A 27,173-nucleotide genomic window follows, 5' to 3' on the forward strand; every position below is an offset into this window, starting at 1 on the left:
CATCCGACTCAGCTACGTGAGGCGCCCTCCCTGGTTCAGCGGTGTCCACTTCAATTTGGTGCAAGGCGAAAATGCCACCACCCTGCATGCGGAGATCGCGACCCTTCTTCGAAAGGGCGCGATAGAGCCTGTCCCTCCAGCCGAGATGGGGAAAGGGTTCTACAGCTCTTACTTCATTGTGCCTGAAGCAGATGTGATAACAATGACGGTGACCTGTGTATTATCATCATTTATGTTAAATCCAGTGTTTTTCCTGATGCAACGATCAAGTGGAAATTTTAAGAAGCCCTAATCTCCAATAATCTGTGGAAAACAGGGTGTTTCAACCCTAGAAACAGCACTCTTTGGGCAGTTTCAGCACAATTTACAGCAGCTTTTTTTCTGGGCTACCAAAAGAACCCAGAAGTGGCTGGGCGGAGCATTTGTGTAACTTCATCTATAGAATATCGTGAAAATGTTTTTATACCTGTTTTTAAATAAAGACTTCCTACCAGCCATAATTCATGTCTGAGTCATCTTTAATTATATATATATATATATATATATATATATATATATATATATATATATATATATATATATATATATATATATATATATAGCATTTTTTATTGCTTTAACAATATAACATACAGTCAAACAGTGAACACATCTCAAACACACAGGTTAGATTTTCGAAAACAATCATTTATTTTTTATAATTTTTATTTTATTTAAGTTAGTTTTTCAATAACTGCTGTTAGCTTCGTTTAGTTTTTCATTTATTTTGAAATATTTTTTTTTTTTTTCAGTTTACGAAAATGTTTTTAATACATTATTGTTTTCATTTTTAATTTTAGTTTATGAAAATAACCTTGGATGGCACCAGGGAAGACGACAAGCCGTAGGAGGGAGTGTGATGCTCAGGGCAATGTTCTGCTGAGAAAACCATGGGTTCGGCCATTCATGTGGACATCAATTTGACACATGCCACCTACCTATACAGGACTTGAAGGATCTGCAGCTAATGTCTTGGTGCTAGATACCACAGGAAACATTCAGGGGTCTTGTAGAGTCCATGCCTGGGAAGGTTGGCGCTGTTTTTGATGGCACGCGGAGGAACAACAGCATATTAGGTCATAATGTTTTGGCTCATCAGTGTATATAAAGTACAGTACCTCCGCTCCCTATACGCATACTACGCAGTCTGCGTAGGGCACTGTAATGTATTGTCATTTTGACAATATTTCTTTAAGAGACGTTATGGCATCCGTAGTTGACCCTAAGTCTCCTCCTGCTTTACACATTCTCACCCCGACTCGTCACATACGGACGCTTCGGGCAGTTTCGTCACATATTGACGCGCCGGGTATACCTTTGGCGTCATTTTTCGACGCGCAGGGCAGTCCGATAGACTTCTATGTATCTCCGCGAACCTGAGCGTGTAGCGTTGAAATGTCACGTCTCGGGTAAGCTCACGCCGCGAACGGGTGGAGAGTCGTGACCGCGATAAATAACAATCAAAAGGAATAGGCTACAATGGCCCTCCAACTGGTTTTTTATGTTTCGAAACCGGACGCGTCGTAAAATGACGCCAAAGGTACACCCGGCGCGTCAATAAGCGACGCCAGTTGGGGTGTGAAACTAAGTAAAGGTAGAGCATACAACGTGATATTAACAAACGAAAAGCCTTATTTTTGTTTTGTAAATCTAAGAAAAGGGACATATACTTTCTGCAAGAATCGCATTCTTGTGTTGAAGATTAAAAGCTCTGGCGTAACCAGTGGGGGAGCACTGTTTTGTTCTGTCATGGGTCCAGTTCATCAGGAGAGGTCGCTGTGTTACTTAATAGTGGGTTTAAAGGAAAGGTCACTGAATCTTTTTCTTCAGGGATATGGAGATGGTTAATTTTAGTGACCCATATAGATAGTAGTATTTTTATAATGGTTAACATATATGGGTTCAACAGATCGTCGTTAAATGTAGCTCTATTTGATGATATCATTTCTAAAACAACTAATCTAAAAAAGAAATATCCGTCTGCCTTTGTTTTACTTGGTGGTGATTTTAACGAGGCGCCTGATTTGGTTGCTGATAGATATCCACCAAGAAGGGTTTCTGATGGTGCTAACCCCCTTGTGGGAAAACTTTGTCAGTGTTTAAACTTATTCGATGCATATAGATACTTACATCCTGGTAGTTCCATGTACACCTGATTTAAATCAGATTTTTCTCTGTGATTGATATCTGACTGTTTATTACCTTTTTTGACTTCTGCAGAAAATTCACCCTCGCCTTTAACAGACCATGCAGCCATTGACATTGTTCTAACATCAGACAGAATAAGGCAAAAAAAGTAAAAACAAGTTAAACCCTGGCTACTGGAAGTTAAATTGCTCTTTTCTTTTATCTAATTCATATTGTCAGGAAATTGAGAAAATTGCAGAGAACATTAAATCTCTGTCTGGTGTCTCGGCCATCACTAAATGGGAGGAGTTTAAGTTTGAATGCAGGAAATTCTCTGTTAAATTTGGAAAAAAGAGAATGATGGAAAAAACAAGGAACTTTCAAATTTAATTAAAAAGATGAGTGAGATCCTGAAGAACACAACTCTTAGTGATGATGACAAGGAATCTCTTTATATTTTGCAAAATAGATTGGATGACATTTATTTAGAAAAAGCAAGGGGTGCGTTTATCAGATCAAGAGCAAAATGGCTCGAGTTTGGAGAGAAAAATTCTACTTATTTTTTTAATCTAGAAAAGAAACATCAAATAAGGGTCATTAATTAAATTATTATTAATGTAAATAGATGACATTTTCTTATTGTTTGTATATCCTCTCATGTTTTTGAGTTTTACAAAAAACTTTATTCCTCCTTATTTGACCCTCATGCTTCATCCGTTTTCTTTAGTAGGATTCAATCTGTGATTCCCAAAATTAATGATTACAACAGAGAGCTCTGCGAGAAACCTTTTACTAAAGATGATCTTTATAATTTAGTGAAAAGAATGCCAAACAATAAATCTCCATAGCCCGATGGCTTACCTTTTGAGTTCTTTAAAGTCTTCTGGGGCTCTATTAAAGACCTTCTCTATGAAGCGCTTAAAGAATGTGCTGTGAATGGCGAATTGGCAGAATCAATGAAGCAGGGTCTCATATCCCTCATACCCAAACCTAATAAAGAATTAAAACACCTAGATAATTGGCGCCCAATCACTCTCTTAAATTCAGATCATAAGTTATTGGCATCCATATATTCAGATAAGCTCAAACCTTGTTTAGCTGATATTATTTCTAGCACCCAATCTGGTTTTTTAAAAGGAAGGCACATTTCCAACAACATTAGATTAATTTTAGACATTCTAGATTATTCTGAATTAGTTAACAAAGAGGCCATTATCTTTTTTTATTGACTTTTATAAAGCCTTCGACACTATTGAGCATCCTTTTATCTTTGAAGCACTGTCTAAATTTGGTTTTGGTAGTTCATTTATAAATATGATACGCACTCTTTCTAATGGTATTAATAGTTCTGTTTCTTTAGCTTCTGGCACTTCTCCCCGTTTTGTTGTTGGTCGTGGTATCCGTCAGGGATGTCCCATTTCTCCCTTTCTTTTTCTTTTGGCTGCAGAACTTCTTAGCTTATACATAAAAAATTCATCCATTGAAGGTATAAAGCTTGGAGAAAACACTTTAACAATCAGTCAATTAGCTGATTATACATGCCTCTTCCTTGGAAATGAATCACAGGTCTCAGTTGCCTTAAGTAGCTTTGATCTTTTCTCTAGAGCTTCTGGGCTGGTAGTGAATCCCAGGAAGAGTGAAATCATGTATGTGCATGGTTCAGACAAAACATCTGTTTGTGGAATTAAGGTAAAATGTTGTGTCAGGTATCTTGGGATTGACATATGTAAATCAGGTTCTGAACGCCTTCTCCAAAATTTTAAGCCAAAATTAGACAAAAGAAGACTTTATCGGACGACAGCCGCACCTCTCCGGGCGGATCCGAGGCAGTCCTCCAGCCCCTGGCGGACGGAACACCCCGCCGCGTTCTCGGGGAACAGAAGGTGTCTCCCCCGCCCCTGGCAGCGGTCCTCTCGCTCCAGGCGGTCGCCAGTGAGCCCCTCCCCGCTCGCGGTCGGCGGTCTTAAACCTTGATTAGCCTAATACGGGACCGGGTGCGTAGGATCACGACCCGGCCCCGCCCTCCGCCCTGCCACAGTTACCTAGTGTTGCAGTTTGTTATCGCTGTTTTATAGTGGAAGAGAAGCAACTGAGGCAAGGCTCTCAGGAGTGCGCATGAATGTCACATCCTTTGGATTTTCCAAGCAAAACCAACCCACTCCCTTCGCATGAAAATCAGTTTACAGGCTTTAATAGGCAACCTAGAAAGTCTGGAAAGGGCTCATTCTTAGTTGCGTTACAAGCCGTTCACACATTGGCAAAATATTTTTACATATTGCACCTTTAAAATTAACTTTTTAAACATGCTTCAGTGATTGCGTTAATAAATTCTATATAGACTTTTGCAGCAAGAAGATGTTTTTGTAACTTTGTTTTAGGTGCAGCAGTGTCCCTCTCAGCTGGTGTGTCTTTGTGTCTGCTAAAGACAGTGCTGTTCTCTGTATCTCTGGTGCTCATGATGTCTGTGAGAAATTGAGGAAATCATCATGAGGCGTTAAGTCAAAATTGTACTGTTGATAAAGATACAAGGTCAATTTCAGGATGCTAAGTCACTTTGTTGTCTTCTGTTGGCATGAGAATGTACATTGATTATCACAATCTTCTATCACAGCTTCTAATCCCGGGTTTTGTTTTTTTGTTTGTCAGGTAAGAGATGCATTATATACTGTATAATCATGGTGTAAATAATGCTGGGATATCAGGTGAAGTTCCTTCTGTCCGTTAGATGGCACTATACATGAGGTGCTTGTTCTGTATTATAATGATGATTTGCACCTATGTAAAAGTTATGATTAAATACACCTGTTTTGCTATTTAAATTCAGCTGTTATGTCTGTTGTAGGGAATTAGTGACTTTGTGAAAGGGTATATTTACAACTGCCAGCATTCATCACCATATGTAGGGAATTTGCATAATGGTTATCTTATGGTTTTAAGCTTATGCCTGTGCCAACCACTAAATCAAGGAATTAAGTAACTCAGTAAGGGGATTAACTATTGATTTAGGGATTATTAAAATAATCATTGTTTACATCTGATTGAAATCTTCGGCCAGCGATGAGTTGATCTGCATGTAAGATTAATTCTTACAGTAATACCATTTTCATGGCCATTGAAAATAATATCACAAATAGATTTAAATGTATTTTATGATCAATGCGGCATTTCAGGATCAACAGATTTTTGGGACTGATATGATTTGATCAAATACACAGTAAAATTCTATTTGATTACAAACAAGACTTTATGAACTAATCTACAACATTAAACTAAACTAACACTCATACAGTAGACAAACATAAAACACAGTTTGGCGAGTGAGCTTTGACATAAGATGATATGGAATTATCTTTATGGAGACTACAGACCATGCCTTGAGAACCATAATTGATTAATTTTGTATGCTTCGATTTGCAAACAAAATTATTTATAAAACACCAGCACTTTAAGTGAAAGTTTGGAGGTTTGTTCTTGTGTAAGTTGCATTGCTTTGGTTCCTTGGCTGGGTCCAAAGAAAGTCTTTGTCTGTTGCATAGATGGATGCATGATAGAATGACCAGGCCAAGCCCCGGAAGTAAGGGCTCCTGCAAGGGAGACTCAGGACTCCCCATTACATGTGTGCAAGAAGAAGAATGAAGAATAGAAAGCAAAGTCTGCTTGTTGCAGGGGGGGTTGTGTTGAGGTTGCCCGCACCCCAAAGGTGTCTTGAGCCAATCAGACGTGCCTTTCACTATGTCACATAGTCATTTCTGTCCTCCCCTCAAGATAATTAATTTACGACCTATTGGTCTAAGGTTTGTAAGTTTCCTGCTCAAAAAGTGAACATTTTAATCATGACTTTCATAAAAAAACTATAACTGCAAATAACCCAAACATACTTCACACCATCACTCTGGAATTGAAAAACGTATTAACGTCTAGGTTACGTATGTAACCTCAGTTCCCCGATGGAGGGAACGAGACGTTGTGTCAGAGAACGACACTAGGGGTCTCTCTTGAGCGCCGATATTCACCTCTGTACTATGAAAAAAGGACAATGAGAGTTGGCAGCCAGTATTTGCATGTCCCGCCCCCGGACATACGGGTATTTAAGCGGCGCAAATACGGGAGTTCATTCAGGATTTTTCTGAGGAGCCGGAAATGGTCCGGCCACAACAGGGGCTCGGCTCAGCGACGTGGCAAGGGGGACACAACGCCTCGCTCCTCCATCGGGGAACTGAGGTTACATACGTAACCTAGACGTTCCCCTTCTGTCGCTCTCTTACGTTGTGTCAGAGAACGACACTAGGGGTCCACTTAAAAAGCGCCATGCGCTGAGCCGGTATTCCTACGTGCAGAACGACCAACTGTATCAGGCCGCACGCACCCTTCCCCAATGCCCCATTTAAGCCATCAGGATTCCTTATCGCTACCCCGAGGGGGAACAAGGTGACGGCCGCCAACATGGGAACGGGCCAGCCTGGCTGGGCCTCTTTCTCTCTATGTTTCTCGCGATAGAGCAACTACGGCCGGGCCCTTACACGCATTGAGGGAAGGGGGTCTTAGCCCTTGGTAGGGCGGGGAAGACCCTGCGGAGGCCACACCTACCCGGAGGGGAGGCAAATTTGAGTGGCACATACATCGCATGGCCTATACCTAGGCCTTATGCGGAACAGTAGTGCGGTGGTAGCACCAGCCTCAGAGAGGGGGGAGCATACAGCATGGCACCTGAGGTAGCTGTGACTGCCTAAGGGAAACACGGCGTCAACTCACGTGAGGGGACAGAACCGTGGTTTTACACACAGGGGGAGTCCGAGCAGGAGGCCTTACCTGTGGGGCCCCTATACCAGTACAGGGTAGCTAGCGGTACCCGCGAGTGGTTTGGGTCGGCGAGTCCCTCCGCGAGAACTGCGACCGCAAGGGCTAAGGGAGGAGCCAACCAGTGTCCCAAGCCTGGGATCTCCTGGGAAGAAGGCGCACTGTTTCCCTGGTTAGGGGAAGGCGCTGGGTGCAAGTGATCCACCCGGTCAGATCGTCGGCGTGCCACCGAAGTTCTCACGGGCTCGGTACCTGAGAGAACACGGGATCTAAACTGACTCAACTCGGAGATTGTAGAATCTCGCAAAAGTGTTAGGTGTTGCCCAGCCCGCAGCTCTACAAATGTCTGCTAGGGCAGTGCCCCTAGCCAGTGCCCATGAGGACGCTAACACTCCTGGTGGAGTGGGCTCGGACCCGCAAAGGGGGGCACGGCCTGGGTGTGATAAGCCAGGAAATGGCATCGACAACCCAGTGGGCGAAGTCTCTGCTTGGAGACAGCGTTCCCTTTCTGCTGTCCCCCAAAGCAGACGAAGAGCTGCTCAGAGCGCCTGGTGCTCTGTGTGCGGTCCAGGTAAATACGTAAGGCACGCACCGGACACAGCAGTGAGAGGGCTGGGTCTGCCTCCTCCCGGGCAGCGCTTGCAGGTTCACCACCTGATCCCTGAAGGGTGTGGTAGGAACCTTGGGCACGTAGCCCGGTCGCGGTCTTAGGATCACGAAAGTGTCTGCCGGACCGAACTCCAGGCAGGCGTCGCTAACAGAGAACGCATGCAGGTCCCCGACCCTCTTGATGGAGGCGAGCGCGATCAGCAGGGCAGTCTTGAGAGAGAGGGCCCTGAGTCCAACTGAGTCAAGCGGCTCGAAGGGGGTCTCCGGAGTCCCATCAGGACGACCGAGAGATCCCAGGAGGGAAATAGGTTAGGCCGGAGGGAATCATCCTCCGGGCACCTTTTAGGAACCTGACGATTAAGTCGTGCTTGCCAAGAGACTTGCCGCTCTACCGTGTCATGGTGGGCCGCGATAGCAGCAACATACACCTTGAGGGTGGAGGGGGACAGCCTCCTCTCCAGCCTCTCCTGAAGAAACACGAGCACTGACCTAACTGCGCGACTTCTGCGTGGTCTTCGGCTCGGAAGAACACCAGTTCATGAACAGACGCCACTTCAGGGCGTAAAAATGCCTGGTCGAAGGGGCTCTGGCTTGGTTAATAGTGTCTATGACGGCTAAAGGTAGGCCGGCTAGACCCTCCGCGTCCCGGCCCAGGGACCAGACGTGGAGTTTCCAGAGGTCTGGGCGCGGGTGCCAGAGCGTGCCCCGGCCCCTGAGAAAGAAGGTCCTTCCTCAGGGAATTCGCCAGGGAGGGGCTGTCATAAGGAGCGTGAGATCCGAAAACCACGTCCGGTTGGGCCAGTAGGGGGCCACCAGAGTGACTTGCTCCTTGTCCTCCCTGACCTTGCATAGCACCTGTGCAAGAAGGCTCACTGGGGAAAAGCGTGACTTGCGCAGCCCCACGGGCCAGCTGTGTGCCAGAGCATCTGTCCCCAGGGGAGCCTCTGTGAGGGCATACCAGAGCGGACAGTGGGAGGTTTCCTGGGAGGCAAACAGGTCTACCTGGGCCTTGCCGAACCTGTCCCAAATCAGCTGGACCGATTGTGGGTGGAGCCTCCACTCTCCGCCAGGCAAGGTTTGTCTTGACAGCGCGTCCGCTATCACATTGAGGTTGCCGGGATGTGAGTGGCGCGCAGCGACTCCAGTCACTGCTGACTCCAAAGGAGGAGACGACGGGCAAGCTGTGACATGTGGGGGGAGCGTACTCTGCCTTGGCGGTTTATGTAAGCCACCACCGTGGTGCTGTCTGTCCTGACCAGGACATGTTTGCCACGAATCATCGGAAGAAATTTCTTCAGGGCAAGACGAACGGCCAGCAGCTCTAGGCAGTTGATGTGCCAGTGCAGCGGGCCTTGGTTCCACCGCTGCACTGGCACACACCTGCGGCTGCGCGCCCGTTGCACACGGCGCCCAACCCAATTTGGAGGCGTCGGTTGTAACCAGAACGCGACGGGACACCTGCTGCAAGGGTACCCCTGCCCGAAGAAAGCAGAGGTCTGTCCAGGGTTTGAAGGTTTGGAGGCAGGCAGTGGTAATTTCCACGCCGTGCATGCCGTGGCGCCATGCTCGCCTCGGACTCGAAGTCTGGAGCCAATGCTGAAGTGGTCTCATATGCATCAACCCTAGTGGCGCGACCGCCGCAGAGGATGCCATATGCCCCAGGAGCTGTTGGAAACGCTTCAACGGGACCACGGTGCCTGGCTTGAAGGAAGCGAGGCATTCCAGCACTGACTGAGCACGCTCGCTGGAGAGACGTGCTGTCATTGAGACTGAGTCTAACTCCAAACCGAGAAAAGAGATGCTCTGGACTGGGGTGAGCTTGCTCTTCTCCCAGTTGACCTGAAGCCCCAGCGGCGGAGGTGCTCGAGCACCTGGTCTCTGTGTGCGCATAGTAATTCCTGCGAGGGGGCCAGAATGAGCCAATCGTCGAGGTAATTGAGTATGCGTATGCCCGCTCCTCGTAGCAGGGCAAGAGCCGCCTCTGCGACCTTCGTGAAGACGCGAGGGACAGAGACAGGCCGAAGGGGAGGACCTTGTACTGATACGCCTGGCCGTCGAATGCGAACCGTAGAAAGGGTCGAGGGCGTAATTGAGACGTGAAAGTACGCGCCCTTCAGGTCTACCGCTGCTAACCAATCTAGATGCCGAACGCCAGATAGGATTTGTTTCTGGGTGAGCATTTTGAACGGGAGTTTGGACAGGGTCCGATTGAAAACTCGCGAGGTCCAAGATCGGTCGTATGCCACCGCTTTCTTGGGTACAACGGCAAGGGCTGTAGAAACCCTTCTTCGCTTCGGTTGGAGGGACAGGCTCTATCGCGCCCTTGATTAGAAGGGAGGCGATTTCTCGTGCAGGGAAAGGGCATGTTCGCCGTGCACTGCGGAGGAACGAACGCCCAGGAAGGGGGCAGAGACCTGGCAAACTGAATTGCGTGAATCGAAGTCGAATGGTGCGGTGCAGCCAGCGTGACGAGCTGGGCAGAGAAAGCCATGCCTCTGCGCTCTGTGCTAGGGGCACCAAGGGGACAAGTATTTTGACGCATCCGGGCGGGCTTCGCGAGCGGTGCGGAACAGGTAACGCAGCGCCGGGAGGCTCTGTGGCGCTCCGAGGCTCTGGTGCTGAGAATAAGCTCAAAGCACTTGCCTTGTTCCACGCACCCGCAGGGGGCGGGTTCGTGACAGAGGAGGAGGTCTGATATCGGCGCCCTCTGGACTCGCCTGAACCGGCCGGCCGGGAACAGTCGTGGGGCTGAGGGCGGAGCACCGCATCCTGGGCGCCGGGACTGTTGAGGCCTGAAACAAAAGTGCCGTGGAGAACGGCATTTGCGGGCCATGTGACCCAGAGGTAAAGGAAATAGCTCTTTATTGAGAATTTGGTACCGCAGCCCCCGCCAGGGGTGCGGCAAATGAAAAAACACAAGATTCTCCTCCCGCCCTCCACCGGGGACGGAGCGGTCTCACCATCTCCGAGCTAACTTCTCGCCCTCTGGGTCCGCTGTCTCAGGGACGCTTGGGAGCCTTCCGGTCCTCGACGGGGTCCGTGGAGGCAGGGGGCGACGCTTCCTGCGGTTTGCTCGACGCTGGGGCTGAGAGCTGGGCCCAGGTTGGGGCGGAGCAGAAGGTCTTCTGGCCGCAGTAGGACGCCTCGGCGAGCAGATGGGGCCTGGGCCGTGGCGCAGGCTTGCGGCGCCGCATGATGTGAGAAATGGCCTCCGCCTGCTTCTTCACCAGGGAGAACTGCTGGGCAAAGTCCTCCACGGTGTCGCCGAAGAGGCCGAACTGGGAGACAGGGGCGTTGAGGAAGCGAAGTCTTGTCGGCTTCACGCATCTCAACCAAGTCCAGCCATTGCTGACGCTCCTGGACCACCAGAGTGGCCATCGCCTGCCCGAGTGCCCGCGCTGTGACCTTCGCCGCCTCAGGGCGCAGGTCGGTCGCTGAGCGCAGTTCCTGCAGCGTGTCGGGATCAGGGCCACCCCGTGCATGTTGCGGAGTGCCTTGGCTTGGTGGACCTGTAGGAGAGCCATGGCATGCAGGGCGGAAGCGGCGCGTCCGGTAGCGCTGTAGGCCTTCGCGGTGAGCGAGGATGTTGCTCTACAGCACCGAGAAGGGAGTACAGGGCGGCCCCGCCAGGTGGTAGTGCTTCCGGGCATAGATGGATCGCAACAGCTCTATCCACCTGGGGATCTCCGTGTACCCGTGGGCGCTCCGCCGCCGAGGGTGGCGAGGGCGGATGAGCAGGTGGCACCGACGAGTGGAGAGGGGTGCTCTCCACGAAGACGCCAGCTCATCATGCACCTCCGGAAGAAAGGTACTGGGGGGCGAGGCTGTGAGCGCGCTCCATGCCCAAAAACCAATCGCCTAGCCGTGATGGCTGCGGGGAGGATGGAGGGTTCCAATCCAGGCCCACGCTATTGGCTGCCCGGAAAGCATATCGGACATCTGCGCTGCCGGCCTCCTGCTGGGCGTGCAAGCCCGAGGCGGCAGCCCAGAGGAGCCCTCAGCGCCAGAGCCCACGCCCCGATGTCGCGGCGAACTCATCTGCTTCCATCGCCTGAGGGTAGGCAGACTGGCTGTGAGGCGAAGTCGCCGCCACCTCGAAGCGGGACGGGAGTCAACGAGCGTGCTGGGGCGCTGGTGGTCCGAGGGGCGTACCCGGCGGAGCTGCACCCGCTGCCATCCCCAAATCACCTCCATCGCCAGCCGCATCGCCCTCAATCCCGTGGGAAGAAGGAGCGACGCTGGGGCGGCTGGAGTGGCTTGCTTACGGTTGTAAGCAAGCCGCGATCGCTAACGTTAGTCATGGTCATGTTCTCGCAATGAGAACATGAACCATCCACAAACGCAGCCTCGGTGTGATCGCTGCCCAGACACACGAGACAACGCCTGTGGTCGCCGGAAGCGGAGAGTACTCTACCGCGATCCAGAAACAACACAGGGGCGGAAAGGCATCTTTAAAAAGACGCTGCCCTGAAAAGGACGCTCACGCCGCTGTGTTTTTGCTCTTTTAGAGGAAATTACTCTTTTAAATAAAATCACTCTTTATGAATGAAAGACTCGTGAGAGATCTTTCTATCTGCAACTGTCGATGCGCCAGGGGCAGGAAGTGCACAGCCGCGCAACCAGGAGAAAGCCGCTGTTGTGCGCCGCAGAATCCAACAGCATGCAGCAGAGGATAGCAGGAACTCGGTGTGTAGTCACGCAGCAAACTGCAAACACGACCATCGGCTCCGAAGAAATTTTCTGAATGAACTCCGTGATTTGCGCCGCTTAAATACCCGTGATGTCCGGGGCGGACATGCAAATACTGGCTGCCAACTCTCATTGGCCTTTTTTCATAGTACAGAGGTGAATATCGGCGCTCAAGAGAGACCCCTAGTGTCGTTCTCTGACACAACGTAAGAGAGCGACAGAAGGGGAATTACAGTTATTGTTATTTTTTATTTTTTTTTATTTTTTAACATGGATAATACATAACAGGTTATGAGAAACATCTTTGTCAGGGTTATCATCTGCAGAAGATGAATATGTAAATTTTTGTTAAAATCCTAAACAGGCTGCGTATTTGGATAGTAGTAAAATAAGAAAAGTCCAAAGTTCATGCATCATGATTTGTATATTAATTTTAAGTGTATAGAGTTGGTTATATTGAAGAATAATGGGGGTTTCTATGGTGGTCATAGAACAGTTCAGTCATGTGATGAGTTAAGTTGGTGGTTTATCGGATTAAGAACATATGTACTGATTATGGTTGTCAATACATCAGCACATCACATCAGTTTAAACTTTAGCGCATATTGGAAATCATGCTGTAATTGCTGTTGCTGCCAACCCACAGAAATCATGTCAGGGAACTGTACTGCACGGACACACATGTATAGATACAACATCAACTATAAGTTGTCAATGGTGAATATATACAGTTATAAACAGTTATAAGCATAAATAGTAGAAAAGGCACATGTAAACACATTAAAACTACAATTACCTAAGATTAATTAAATTGAGAAGTAACTTTGGGCTTATTTACAAAGTACACACAAAAAAAAAAAGGTTTATCAAAAACTGCAGTAAAACTGTAGAGTTTCACATACTTAAGGAGCAATAAATCTTATAAGGAGGATAAATAATGAGGATGAAAATCCTTAAAACAGGTAAGTAACAAATTACACAAAGACACGTTGATCAGATTAGCAGACCATCATTTCATGATGTGATATTTCTTCACAAAAGCAATTTATTCAGAAGCACCTCCACCTGGAATACAATAATAATTTTCAAGCAATTAAATAAAATGTTAAAAATTTAAAACAGCATCTTAGGGCGGTTCTGAGATGAGCGGGAAGCCCAAGAAGTGCGCGATTGGGCGGGTGGAGGTACGGTATCTGGGGTTCTACTTGGGCCACGGGCAGGTGCGTCCCCAAATTGACAAGACTGCTGTGATTGCGATCTGTCCGAGGCCCAAGACCAAAAAGGGGGTGAGACAGTTCCTGGGGCTGGTTGGCTATTATAGGAGATTTGGGCCTAATTATTCAGATGTCACCAGCCCGCTCTCTTGTACAACTGCCATACCAAGATGTAATGCAGTATGTCAGTACACTCTCCACTGCACATGGATAAAAGTTCACAAGACGTTTCTGATGCAATCTTGCTTTCTTTAACCTTCTCAGAACATAAAGACGTTGTTGTCAGAGGCGGAGCCAGAGGGGTGTCCGGGGTGGCACTGGACACCCCTGACATCTGATTGGCCACCCCGGGTGCCACCCCAACTTTTTATTCGCTACTGGCAGTTGCTGATGCTGATTGACATCTCATTTAACCTCTTGTCAAAAGAACGTTTTTTTTTACATTCGCCGGCAGCGCGCGCAGTTTTCAAACGGACGACGAGTCGAGGACAAGAGAATGTAGTTGCAAGATACAGAAGAATAAGAAAACGTCATATTTTAAGTAAGTTAAGGTTTAGCATCATGTTTGTTTGCTGAATACATTTTATGAGATGCTGTGTGAGTTAATAAGGCTCCAGTAGGCTACAGGTTAATCAGATTAGAGAGATCGTTTCTCAATTTAGCATAACAATCCTTACGATTACATCTGCGCTAGTAATACATGCATATATCGTGCAGTATGGAAGTTACAGTATACAAATGTTTAGCTAATGTGGGGAAGTAGGATACAGCTTCAGCGAGTAAACATTTAGCAGTTTGAAAACGATTAGCTAGTTCAGTTACTTCAGTTCAGAGGAGGGTAGCAATGATCAAACTGGTAACTTAGACTGGTAGTTGATTTTAATTTACAGTTATGAAAATGAGGATTTGTAATTAAGATAAAAATGTTGGTAATTGGATGATTAGATGTAACCATAGGCTGTCATATTTTTGCACAGGATCATTTAAACATGAAAATAAAGGGAGAGATATATTTTTAAAAAAGCGCAAACAGACAGATCAGGTACAAACAGACCCCAGCCCTTGCATCAGCACTGGACCCCAGATCAGCTCCCTAGCTGAGGCTAGTCAGAGTCAGTGTGGTCAGACTTCAGGACCACCAGCAGGTCAGAGCATCTACCAGACACAGGCAGTTAGTCACATGCCAAGTTCAGGAATTTACATTAAGATGATTTTGTCAGATTAAAAGGATAGTTCACCCAAAAATAATATAATAATCATTTACTCACCCTCACGCCATTCCAAACCTGTATGACCTTCTTCTGCAGAACACAAAAGAAGATATTTTGAAGCATGTTGGTAACCAAATATTTTTGGGTTCCCGTTGACTTCCATTTTATTTTATTTTTCTATACTATGGAAGTGATTGGGAACAGAAATTGTTTGATTACCAGCATGCTTCAAAATATAATATTTTGTGTTCAGCAGAAGAAAGTCAGTCATACAGGTTTGGACGTTTAAAATGTTGGTTCATGTGTGTTCTTGTTGTTGATGGCTGTGGCATTTATATTGTGATTATACACAAATTGTTCTTGTGTTATAAAAGATGTATTAAGGGATGACACAGAGACCTCTTGTTCTGAGAAAGACAGTGAGCCAGAGCTGCCAGAAGATGTTCAACACTTATAAACACTTGTAAATTATTTCCTCTCTGTAAGTACTGTGTGAAATTCTTCACCCCCAGAGACGCTCAGCGTCTCTGGGGGTGAATGAGGAGTGGGCTGGCCCGGACTCCGGGCTTCCGCGTGATGATTGGAGGATCTGTCGAAAGACTGCATCTCCTTTTGATTGACAGCGAATCTGTACTATAAGAAGTCACTGAAGCTATTTCGTGCTCAGTCCCATCGTGGATTTCTCAAGTGTAGTTGAAAGACAAACTGCTGCAACCTATTTCTTTATATTTGTTTGGCGAAATTGCTAGTCAATTTGCATAATACATTTCACACAATTATACACCACATTCCTTGTTTCAGTTTTACCAAGTTTAATATATTTTGTTTTAGAGTGTTCGCTTCGTTCATTCATTCATACAGTAGGCGGCTAGGCTAAGCGTCAGTACGGGTGAAACTGCGCGACGATGGCAGACGGTGCTAATATTGTCGACCTGATTTTGGCGAAGCCATTTGAAAGTCTTCCTTACGAGGAAAAAATTTGAATTAAACAGCAGGGCAGATCAACACCTAAGATTGATTTAGTGCAAAAAATAGGGTAAATAAGTTTATAATGTAGGCCGAAAATGAGCTTCCCCTCTTTGAAAGACCAGCAGCCGCCACTGGTCGATAATCATTCAAGGATCTCACCTTTTGTTGTTTGGGGATGGGCACAATTGTTGTAGTTTTAAAACACTTCGAACAACAGCACAGGTCAAGGAGAGGATGCTGGTAAACACCTCTGATAGTTGGTCGGCGCATTCTCGAAGTACATGCCCAGGAATACCATCAGGACCATCCGATTTCATCACATTTAAACTGTGCATAACTCTTCTGACATCGTCTGTGTCAAATATTAACGATTCATGTTGGTCAAGTGACAGTGCTGGCCATACTGTTCCATTACTGTTGTTCTCTGTGTCAAAATGGGTAAAGAACATGTTAAGTTCCTCTGCCAAACAAAGACTGCCATTTATGGATGGATTGTCATTTCTTTTATAATCTGTGACAGCTTGTATGCCTTGCCACATATGTCAGGAATTACCATCGTTGAAGCTGTTCTCGATTCTGAGTTTATAATTACATTTTGCTGTCTTAATACCTTGTTTTAGATTAGCTCTGACCAAAATATAGGCTACCATGTCACCTACATCTCTTTGTTTTAATAGATTTTTAACTTCTTTGGTCATCCATGATTTCTGGTTAGAGAAGACATGTATTTCCTTGACTGTGGTAACATTGTCTATGCAGAAATTAATATAAGAGACGACAGATGAGGTGTAATGCTCCAAGTCTATAGAGTTATTTCTAGTAAATATACACCACTCTGTACACTCAAAATAGTCCTGCAATTGTAACATTGCTCCCTCAGGCCAAACTCTAACCACTTTACTAGTTGGTTTAATCCTGTTAATGATTGGCTTGTAAGCTGGCACCATTTCAAGCTGGTTCAAGGTGGTCAACAGACTGGGAGCGCAGATGGCTGGCGCTGACTTCCTTTCCAGAAATGGGGGTAGAACAATATTGGAAGGCTGTTCGTGTGGTTAGGTACAGTGAGTTAAAAGAATATTCCAGGTTCAATTTAATCTCAATCGATGGCATTTGTGGCATAATATTGATTACCACAAAATTGTATTTTGACTTGTCCCTCCTTTTCTTTAAAAAGCACAAAAATCAAGATGACAGTGAGACACTTACAATGGAAGTGAATGGGGCAGGTTTTGGACATTAAAATACTCATAAAATTGTCTATAACTTCACACAGAAAATGTTATTAAAGGATTAGTTCAACAAAAAATGTATATTCATAAATTTTTTTAATCACCCCTGTGTTAAAACCCTATTACTTTCTTTTGCTTAACACAAGTTTTTGCATTTTTTTTTTTTTTAAGAAAAGTACAAATATTTTTTGTGGTGCTCAACATAATGTCACAAATGCTGTCAGTTGACCTTAACTTGTATCTAACCAGGAATAATCTTTTAAGCATAATAGATTTTATTCAAGAGTCTTTTCATGAAAGTTAAAATTAGCAAGAACAGTTAAACAGGCTACACTCGAGAGTTTCAAAAGATGAATACAAACTCGAGAAACAGAACAAACTGAAAAAAGCAACAGATGCAGATAAACACTCGATAATCAGTTAAAACAGGTGGAATACACACTGTAAATAATCCCGTTTTTACAACAAAACAAAAAAGGTAGCCGTGTTTGCCAGAATAATTTGTAAAAATACAGTAAAAATGTAACCAAATTTATAGAACAACCTGAAATATTACAGTTTAAATCTATTGTAATTTACATGCCCACGATGGCAATGTAAAAAAATAAAAAAATCTGTTAAATTTACAGTAAAAACAAAAATGTCAAACTTTATATTAACCTTCTGAAACTGTAAAACTCTGCTGTTTACTTAAGAAGGTATTGTAAAAATGACAGAAGAGCACATGATGACATGAAGTTCATCAATAGTGCCTAAACACCATCCGGGTAACACATGTGAAATTTTAATACTGCAGTAAACATGAACTAAGCTACATTAAATATAAAACACAACACCCCAATGTACATAACTGATAATAGAAATAAGAAAAAACATAACTATTCCCATAACATATAATGAAATATGATGGGTCATGCAGAGAAATGTGGGAACGCCAGATTGTTGTTTTTACTGTAATTTTTACAATATTTTACTGTAAAAAGTACATGTACTCTCTTGTTAAACAATGTACATTTTTACCATTAATTATACATTTTACTTCTAAAAACATATATATTTTTACAACATTTTATTGTAAAAACTTAAAATATATACTGTATATTTTACAATTAATATTCATTTATCAATTAACATTTTATTTCTGTAGCATTTTTAGTCTTTTACCGTTAAAATGACAAAATAAAATTTACAATTCAGGTTTATGCTTTAAGCAAATGCATTTTAGTCAAAGCTACTTACAAGTGAGAAAGTACAACAGAATAGTATTTACTTTTGAGGGAGAAGGAAATAGCAGGCCTGAACCCCTTATTTTTATTTCTGTTTCTGAAAGTCCTTTGATTTGTCCAGTTCTGCACGATAGAGCTACAGTAATGCTGCCATAATAGGAGCACTGGTGCACTCTATGCAGTATACTCTTTACTCACTACAGCAGTATCAACAGTCTAAATGCATTTCAAAGGGATGCAGCTTTTACCAAACAAACACCCCTAACGCCCCCTTTGACTTGACTGTTACAGACCAACACACACACTTTCCAGGAAGTGGTTTTAAAGTATGATCTCAAGGGTTGTGAGGAATCAGCAATGGAAATCTCTACTGAAATAGCATTCCTCTGAGTCACAAACATGCAGCAATTGTACAATTTCAATAAATTCAGTCGTTTTCTATATCGACATCATAGTATATACACTGTACAGATGAGGATACTTTTAATGCATTTCAATTCAGTTACTGTGCCGATTCAAAGCAGGCTGAGGTTTTGTTGACAACTGCATAAATGGTGTTTTCAGTTTCAGATATCAAGGGTTTTGAGTGCTTTTGAATGGCACAGTAGACAGTGACTGGTTTGTCTGGGTCGCTCTTCTCTGTTGGTGCTGCATTCTGAAATTAAGAAAAACTACATTTTAACAATATTACTCACTGCGATTTTAACCGATATGTTACCTGATACCTCTAAGATGCTGCATTTACTGTGTCCTGGTGTGTGATTTGTACCATTGGAAGTCATATTTTAGAACTTTATCATGTGAATGGTTTTCACTTATGATGGTCTTTAAAGGTATTTATTTAACAGTAATTGTCAAATAAGTTTTTACCTGATTCATAGAGTCAGGATTGGGTGTGGTCAGGTTGGTTTCCATAGTAACACATGGTTGCGCTCCTGCAGTATCGTACACAGTTTTAGGATTTTCTGATTTCTCCAGCATCTCCTGTGGCTTTGGCTTGTTGTCCTCCTGCAGAAGGTCCAATCAAAGTGTCGTGAATTAAATAAAAAAATATATACATTTCAGTGCTCATGCTTTGCTCTGTAAGACACGCTGTATACTTGTGTAAATGGGAATAGACAGCATATTGTGAATTTTACAGGAATCATAATAAATCTTTAAATGAAGCTTACCGTAACTTCTGCATAAATTGTATTTTCACCCTCTTGTGCATCTAAGAAGTTAAGAAAAGATAAAAATACATGTAAATTTTGAATCTAAAAGAAAAAATATATATATCTACAGCTACACTGTCAGTACATTTTCTTTTTATGTACTTTTTGCTCTAAGAAAAGTTTTTCAGAATATGCCTGCTAGTGTCATCTGGCGAACGTACGCACACGCACGCACACACGGCTATCCTTATGAGGACTCTCCACCACGATTTTTATACCTGTACGAACTATAGATTCTATCTCCTAAACCTCACAAAAAACGCTCTGCATTTTCACATTTTCAAAAAACATTGTCTAGTATGTTTAAGCAATTTGAATTATGCGGACACTAGAAATGTCCTCAAACCACATGTATAGCATGATACCCTTGTAATTACCAGTTTGTAACATAAAAAAATGTCCTTGTAAACCATCCAAATCCACAGTTATAAAAATTATTTGGAAACACGTTTACCAATATAATACATATAATGGAAGCCTAACAGAAAAGCAGGTGATGTTTTAAAAGCAGATTTAATCTTGTATTGTATTTGTGTTAAAGCACCTAAACAAATGGTTTTATTATAATGGTTCCAAGAAATGTTGTTGCTTGTAACAATCAAGCTGTAAATTTATTTAAACCTTATGACGTAATCGACAGCATTGTGGTGTACATAGAAACAGAATTTAAATTAACCTTTAATATCCCTTTGAATAATTACAATTTTAGCTATGAAGGTTAGAGGTCACTTCCTAATCTGATCAGTTACAATAACATTATTTGAAACTGTTTAATTAGAGCATTTAATTTCTTGCAAAGACTGTAAAAAGTGGTGTGAATGCTTCTCAAAAGACTTTGTTTAAATGTTAAAATGTATGATATTGGAATGGTTTATGGTGTGTAATAACATGTAGGATTAGTTACCTTTTTTATTCCTACAGAAACAGAAGCCGACCACTGCCACAACCAAAGCCAATAAGAAAATAAGGGGAATTAACCAAGAGATATACTCAGATTGCGGTCCAGTGCTTCTTGTGTCTAGACATGAAAATAAGAGCAGAAATCACCAGTTTTTCCAAGCTGCAGATCAAACTAACTTGTATTTCAGTCTGGTGTGCTGTTCAGAATCATTTGATGTGACATAAGAATGGCAATATGTATTGAAAAATTATTTATAATCAGAACTGTCATTCTCTCATTCATTTTTCACTTTCTGTTTCTCTATCTGTGTGTATTTGTGTATTGGAGTGGATGTGTACCTTTATTAATAGTGCAGGATTCATTAACTTCCTTTGTATCACTCATCCAGCTGACGGGGTTGCTATGGTTACAGATGATAAAGTCACCACTGCAATACAAGCTTAGAGTGTAGTTTCCAGATGATCTCACTTCCTCTTGAAAACAGCTGTTATTGTAAGTGGAGCTGATTGTAAAATGATGTCCTATACATGTAAAGCTACAGAAGTTTTCAGACAGTACAGGAGCTTCCACTGGATCTGAAACAAATATTAAAACGTTTAAGACTTGTATTCTGTAGATTTTGCTACATAGATTCATTGGCGCTAAAATATGTATTGTTCAAAAAAATGTGTTAGTCTGAAACAAAAAATCTATGCAAACAATGTCTAATAGTCTAAATTTATTTTATGTAATCTCCACTGAAATTCACATAAATAACTGAAAATGGTAAAAACACCATTTCTATTAGTATTTTTATTTTTAAGTCAAAAGACAAACTCTTTATGAATAAATCTATCATTATTTGTTCCAGGGTTAGGGTGCAAATAATATTTGCCACTATTTGCACTGAGGTGTAAACAACATCCACATTTATTTGCAGCAAGGTGCAAATAGCATCAACCAAAAAATGTATGCGACTAAATAAGACAGCATTTCATCAGTTTAACTGGTGCTCCACTACATTATTTACACTGTTTTCATATAAAATAAACTGATCATAGTTGACATTGTCTTATATGCACTTTAATCATACTCTAAACAGTACAAATCACACTTACCCATAACAGATACTCTGTGTTTCGCCACAATTATGTTGAATTCTCCACTTGCACTGGCTCTGTAAACTCCACTGTCTGTCTTCTGCATGTTCTTCAATGTCAGAGAAAACGTTTCAGTATTGAAATACATTCTGTTCTTGTAGGAAGTGTGAAGTCTTGCTGTTTTAGATGCATTTATATATTTTAATATATTTATATTATCATATTTCTCATTTATCCAGACTAAATCATCAAACTCTGGTAGTTCATGTGTCTGTATATCCAGTGTAACAGATCCTCCTGTCTGCACAAACAGTGTGTCTTCAGAGCTGGACACTGAGAAAAGAGAAAGAAAGTCTTTGTGTAAGGAGTAGCTGCTTGCTTACTCTTATTTTCCAACTTTTCTCTCTTAACTGTTTACTCTGTTGATCAATCCTTGTCATTATGTAAGTTACAATATACTACTGTAAATATACTACTTTATTCATACACTGATGAGCCAAAACTTTGACCATTCACAGGTGAACCGAATAACACAGATCATCCTCTAACAAGGCCACATGACAAGTTCTGGGTAGATTAGATGGTAAGTGAACAATCAGTTCCCGTAGTCAAACGCATTGACTGTAGGAGAAATAGTCAGGAGTGAAGACCAGGGTGCTACCGGTAAGCAGTGTTGAGTACCTATCGATAGTGGTCCGAGGGCGGACAAACCACAAACTGCCGACAGCATATATTGTCTGGTCCGAACCGACAGAAGATCTACTGTGTCCCAAGTCACAGAAAATTGAAATGATGGTTACTGGAGGAATGAGCCATAACACCCCTTTTGCGTATGGGGCTGCGTAGCCGCAGACTGGTCATAGTGCCCATGATGACCCCTGTCCACCTTCAAAAGCGTCTACAATGGTCACGTCAATTTGACACGTGCCACCTACCTAAACATTGTTGCAGACCAAGGACACCCCTTCATGGTAATGGTATACCCATATGGCAGTGACCTCTTTCAGCAGAATAATGCATCTTGCCACAATGCACACACGGTTTGAAGAACATGAAGAGTTCAAGGTGATGCCCTGGCCTCCAAATTTCGCAGATCTCAAATTTGATTGAGCATCTGTGGGACGTGCTGGAATGCTCCACTGTGGCTCCACCTCGCAGCTTACACTTGAAGGATCTGCTGCTAATGCCTTGGTGCCAGATACCGCAGGACAACTTCAGGGGTCTTGACGAGTCCATGCCCTGGCGGGTCAGCGCCTTTTTGGTGGTACACGGAGGACCAACAGCATGTTAGGAAGGTGGTCATCATGTTTTGGCTCAATGTTTATACATTAATAACAATGGCACTTTATTGTAACGACACCAACACGGGAGCAGTGATGAACCCAGATTCGGGAGTTTATTTCAAGTGAACTCAGGTGAAACAGGTAAGTAGAATATTCAGACAGTAACAAGTTATGCATAAAGTCTTAGATATTCATCTTCAGACAAGCACAGGACAATGGTAGTGGGCACATATCCATAAAGGGTAACGTAACACGCAGCACTTGCCGAAACAGGGAACTTCAGAATCAAGCTGGCATAAAGGGGAGTATCTTCTTACAAAAGAGAAGAAGGATTTCATAACAGGGCTTTTGGCCTATGCAGTGTAAACAAAGTCACAAACACAAAAGAAAAACTCTGGCAAGGAGTCATTCATCAATGTCTAGGAGTTGGGGGTCACTCTGTCTTCATGAAAATCACAAGTCTCGAATGAACAGAGCAGTTCATCAAAACCCAAGTGGGGTAAATACCAGTAAGATGGCATGCCATCACTCGGTAAATATAAAGTCACTTATCTTGAGAGTTCTGAACAGAGCGCCGGTGAACAAATCGGAGACATGCAGAGATGCAGCAAATCACTTTGACAGAGCAGAGGGAAATTCCAGGGTGCCTACAACAAGGCTAGAGTTAGTGGGAGAGTGCGGTTTAAGTGCGAGCTCTAACAAGGTGAATCGAAGTTGCAGGTGTTAGCGATTAGAACGCTGGCAAGTGAGAGCGAGTGAATGACGGCGAGAGAGAGCCCAGTGCGCTCATGACACTTATGCTCTAGAGTCTAGCGCAATCATCAGAGGCAACATTTGGAGAGGCATTAAAATGACAGAATATTTCATTTAATATGAAAATAACTGTGACATTGTTTGTAAAATAGACATGAAGATAACAGAAAATAAGACTGCCCTGCAAAGCCAAAATAAATGTTTGTTATAAATAGAATCATGTTTTCTAGACTGACTTGTCCTACCTCTGTGAAGTTGGCACCCCATTTAAGTAAATAATCACCAAAATTATTCCATGACACCGGTTTGGAGCGATTTGGATGACATGGGGTGGAATGTGACGTCACAGCCCCGAATCATACTTGTTATTTCTAAGGAATGGAAATGGATGAAGACTTCATTTTAACGGCACAAAACCGGCACAAACAGAGCACAAACGAATGACACCGGTTTGGAGCGATTTAGACAACATGGGGTGGAGAATGACGTCACTGCTCCCGAAAACATTTTTGCTATATCCAAGGAAGGGAAATAGTTACAACGTTTGTTTTAACAGCACAAACCGAGCATAAACAACCAGCACCAGTTTGGATCGATTTGAGCGAGATGGGGTGGAGAGTGATGTCACACAGCCCCCCCAAAAAAGCTTAATATCTCAAACACCAAACCAGCACAAATGTTAATTTTTGCAGCACAAATCAGCACAAACACAGCACAAACGAATGGAATAGTTGTGGTGATTATTTAATTATATGGGGTGCCAACTTCATGGAGGTATTTGACCTGTGTCAGATGGATTTGGCTCGACTATGCTCACATTCAGAGATATCAGTATAAATATTTTCACATTTGACTGGACAATCAGAAAGTCATTTTTCTGTTTCAGACACACACAAGTTTGCTCAGCTATCTAAAAAAATTATATATAGTTATAGTTACTTTAAACTAACTCTAACCCATACCCTAATGGGAAACATTTTGTATTAATAGAATTTTAAAAATCATTATTTAATTTATTGTATGTATGTATGGATAATTTTTCCAAATGACAACATCCCAAAATGTCCCCAAAGGGTGGTTTTGTCTAATTTTGCTCTTTTTTGGGAACACATTTGCCCACAAACTATAGTTAATTACAGACACATACACTCACAAACCATTAAAATAAGCTTATAATCACTGCCAAAGAATACACACACCTCTCACCAACACCCTCATACACAGCATTAACTGATTCTTAATGATCATAGACAGCTATAATACAGTTTAGGTACCACAAGCTACATTTTTGTTGATGCGTATACAGAAAATAAACTCTGAGGCCTATCTGTAATAGACACAAAAAGAGAAATGATCGAGAGGACCATTGAGCACTAGACAAAAGTTTAGTAACACAAATATTTCTATTATCTCTTTATAGAAATCAAAGCAACTTCCACCTCATGAAGGCAAGGCATCCACTTGCTAACTATATTTACATTTACATTTAGTTATTTAGCAGAAGCTTTGATCAAATCAACTTACAAAAGAGGAACACAAGCAATTCATTATACTGTACAAATGTCAATAATCTCCAGTTGTAGCCAGAGCAGTACCTGATCCATTTAGATGTGTTTCGACAAGAATACCAGAACAGAAATGTGTTTCACATTTACACAAACAGTATAATTTGTATATTAATAAAAAAAGACAAACATATGATTGGAAACACTGAAGACTTTAAACACTGTAAAAATGAAAAGATACTCAAGGCACCATTTATGTTTCCTCATTTGCCGCACTGGCAAAAACCTCTAAGACAGTCTTTAGGTTTTCTGAGAAACTTACTCTTATTCCTGAAAGAACTCTAAAGGACGCAAAAGACTGTCAACTGTTCCTTCAGTAACCCCATCAGAGAAAGGCTTCAAAGCACTTGAAAAATATCTTAAAGTTACCAGGTTCCTTCAAAGGGTAACTAGGATCTCCAAAATGCCAGTGTGCAACTGAAGAACCCCAAAATGTTCCTCAATTAACTTATACATTTTTTTAGTTGAGAGATATTATTAATACAGTGACTGTTACCTAAAAATAACTGAAATTACCTGTGTTGTCTAAAAGAACTACGAATACGAGCATCCATCTTAAAGCCATTGTAGAATACTGGCAGCATGCACATCCGTCTTTCAAAAAGGAAGTGAAACATCGTCAGACATGCAATCTTAAGAAATTTAACAGCACTATAATCTTCCCATAACTACATGAAAACCACAGAGAAGGGGTGCCATGACACGAGTTTCACTTGGTTCCGGTGTTAAAAATCCATTGACAATCAGAAGTAGAAATACTAATAGCAACACATCAGATTTTCCATCATATGATATAACTGTCTATAGTAAACAGCTCTTCACTTGAGTTCACTGGGAATTTGTTTACAAATTAGTTACAAAGCAACATCTTTTAATAGTTCATAAATATATAAAAACCTTTGTTCTACAGACTATGCTTTAGTGCTTTCTAAAGCCTTTAAGTTCAAATTTAGATTGATTGAAGGGTTTGTACTATTCAGTTGGGTCTGCTTTCAAAGCCATCAGGGGTCTCTCTCTGACGTGTTCCTTTTCACTCTGCCCACACTTCTCACTTCTTTTCCACACACACCTCACACATCCTGTTTTTACACTTTTAGAAAACATCCCCCTCTAATTAAGGTCCATAAATGAAACAACGCTTTGGAACACATCTTCAAAATCATAAATGGCCGAGTTTATGAATATGCAGATAAAGGAAGAAATAGTTTTAAAGCATTGTTAAATGTAAATTAACAATGAAATATTATCAGACCAAAATTATTTTAAAATTGATTTTGAACAATTGAATTTTATAGATATACATAATAGATCTATCATTATTTGACAAAACAACAACAAGAAAAAAACACCTGATTGACTCACGACTAGTTCTACAAATGTGCTCCACAAACCACTTTTGGTATGTACAGTAAGTCATGATTTCCAATACAATACCAGATAAAAATGCACTTCAGAAAATATATGAATTGAATACATTTATTAATAAAGCAAGACACAAAATAAACACACATTAAAAATGAACAACACAACTGACAAATGAAAATGAGGCTAAAACTATTTACTCAATACTTATATTTATTTATTTATTTTAAATTTTTTAAAATTTCAGTCTTATGGACAATATATTTAGACCTATATTACATGGGTAACACTTCACAATAAGGTTCCATTTGATAACATTAGTTTACTACATTAGTTAACAAGTACTAACAATGAACAATAGTTTCCCATCTGTCGCTCACTTCGACGTTATGTCGAAGAAGCGACACTAGGGGTCTCTATTGAGCGCCGAATATGCCTCTGATCTATGAAAAAAGGCCAATGAAAGGTTGGCAGACAGTATTTGCATACCCCGCTCCCGGACATACGGGTATAAAGGTGGGGAAATACGTCTAGTTCATTCAGATATTTTCTTTGGAGCCGATGGTCGTGTATGCAGCGAGCTGTGAGTCACACACTGTTCCTCTCACCTCTGAGTGCGATATCACCTACGGCGCATATCAGCGGCTTTCTTCTTCTCCTTGGTTTGCCCCTGGGCTCTTCGACAGCGCAGCTAAAAGAGTTAAAGGGCACCTATTATGGAATTTTGAAAATTACCTTTCATGTAGTGTGTAACATAGATTTAAGTGAACAAAAACATCCTGCAAAGTTTTATATTTGAAAGTTCACCGTAAAAAAAGTTATTGTCTCTCAAAAGTAGGAGTCGACTCTGAGACAATGTAATGAATCGTTTTTCCAATGAGTCATTTTCCTTTTCTTTGTGACGTC

At 42.5% G+C, this 27,173-nt stretch overlaps 2 protein-coding genes across 2 annotated transcripts in view; both read right to left on the minus strand.

Annotated features, from left to right (window-relative positions):
• The window catches only part of LOC127648630 (uncharacterized), a 138,844-nt gene that overhangs the window by 40,960 nt on the left and 70,711 nt on the right, over positions 1-27,173 (minus strand). The window lies entirely within an intron of this gene.
• On the minus strand, positions 17,016-25,492 carry LOC127648641 (uncharacterized). The gene is made up of 7 exons (XM_052133353.1): positions 25,422-25,492; positions 21,323-21,637; positions 20,564-20,800; positions 20,229-20,342; positions 19,283-19,323; positions 18,981-19,118; positions 17,016-18,765 (listed from the first exon to the last, which is right to left on the minus strand). The coding sequence occupies exons 1-7, from the start codon at positions 25,468-25,470 to the stop codon at positions 18,613-18,615; spliced, it is 1,047 nt and encodes a 348-aa protein (XP_051989313.1). The 5' UTR covers positions 25,471-25,492; the 3' UTR covers positions 17,016-18,612.

The sequence above is a fragment of the Xyrauchen texanus genome, chromosome 9 (assembly GCF_025860055.1).
Source record: "Xyrauchen texanus isolate HMW12.3.18 chromosome 9, RBS_HiC_50CHRs, whole genome shotgun sequence".
In the NCBI taxonomy this organism is placed as follows: Eukaryota; Metazoa; Chordata; class Actinopteri; order Cypriniformes; family Catostomidae; genus Xyrauchen; species Xyrauchen texanus.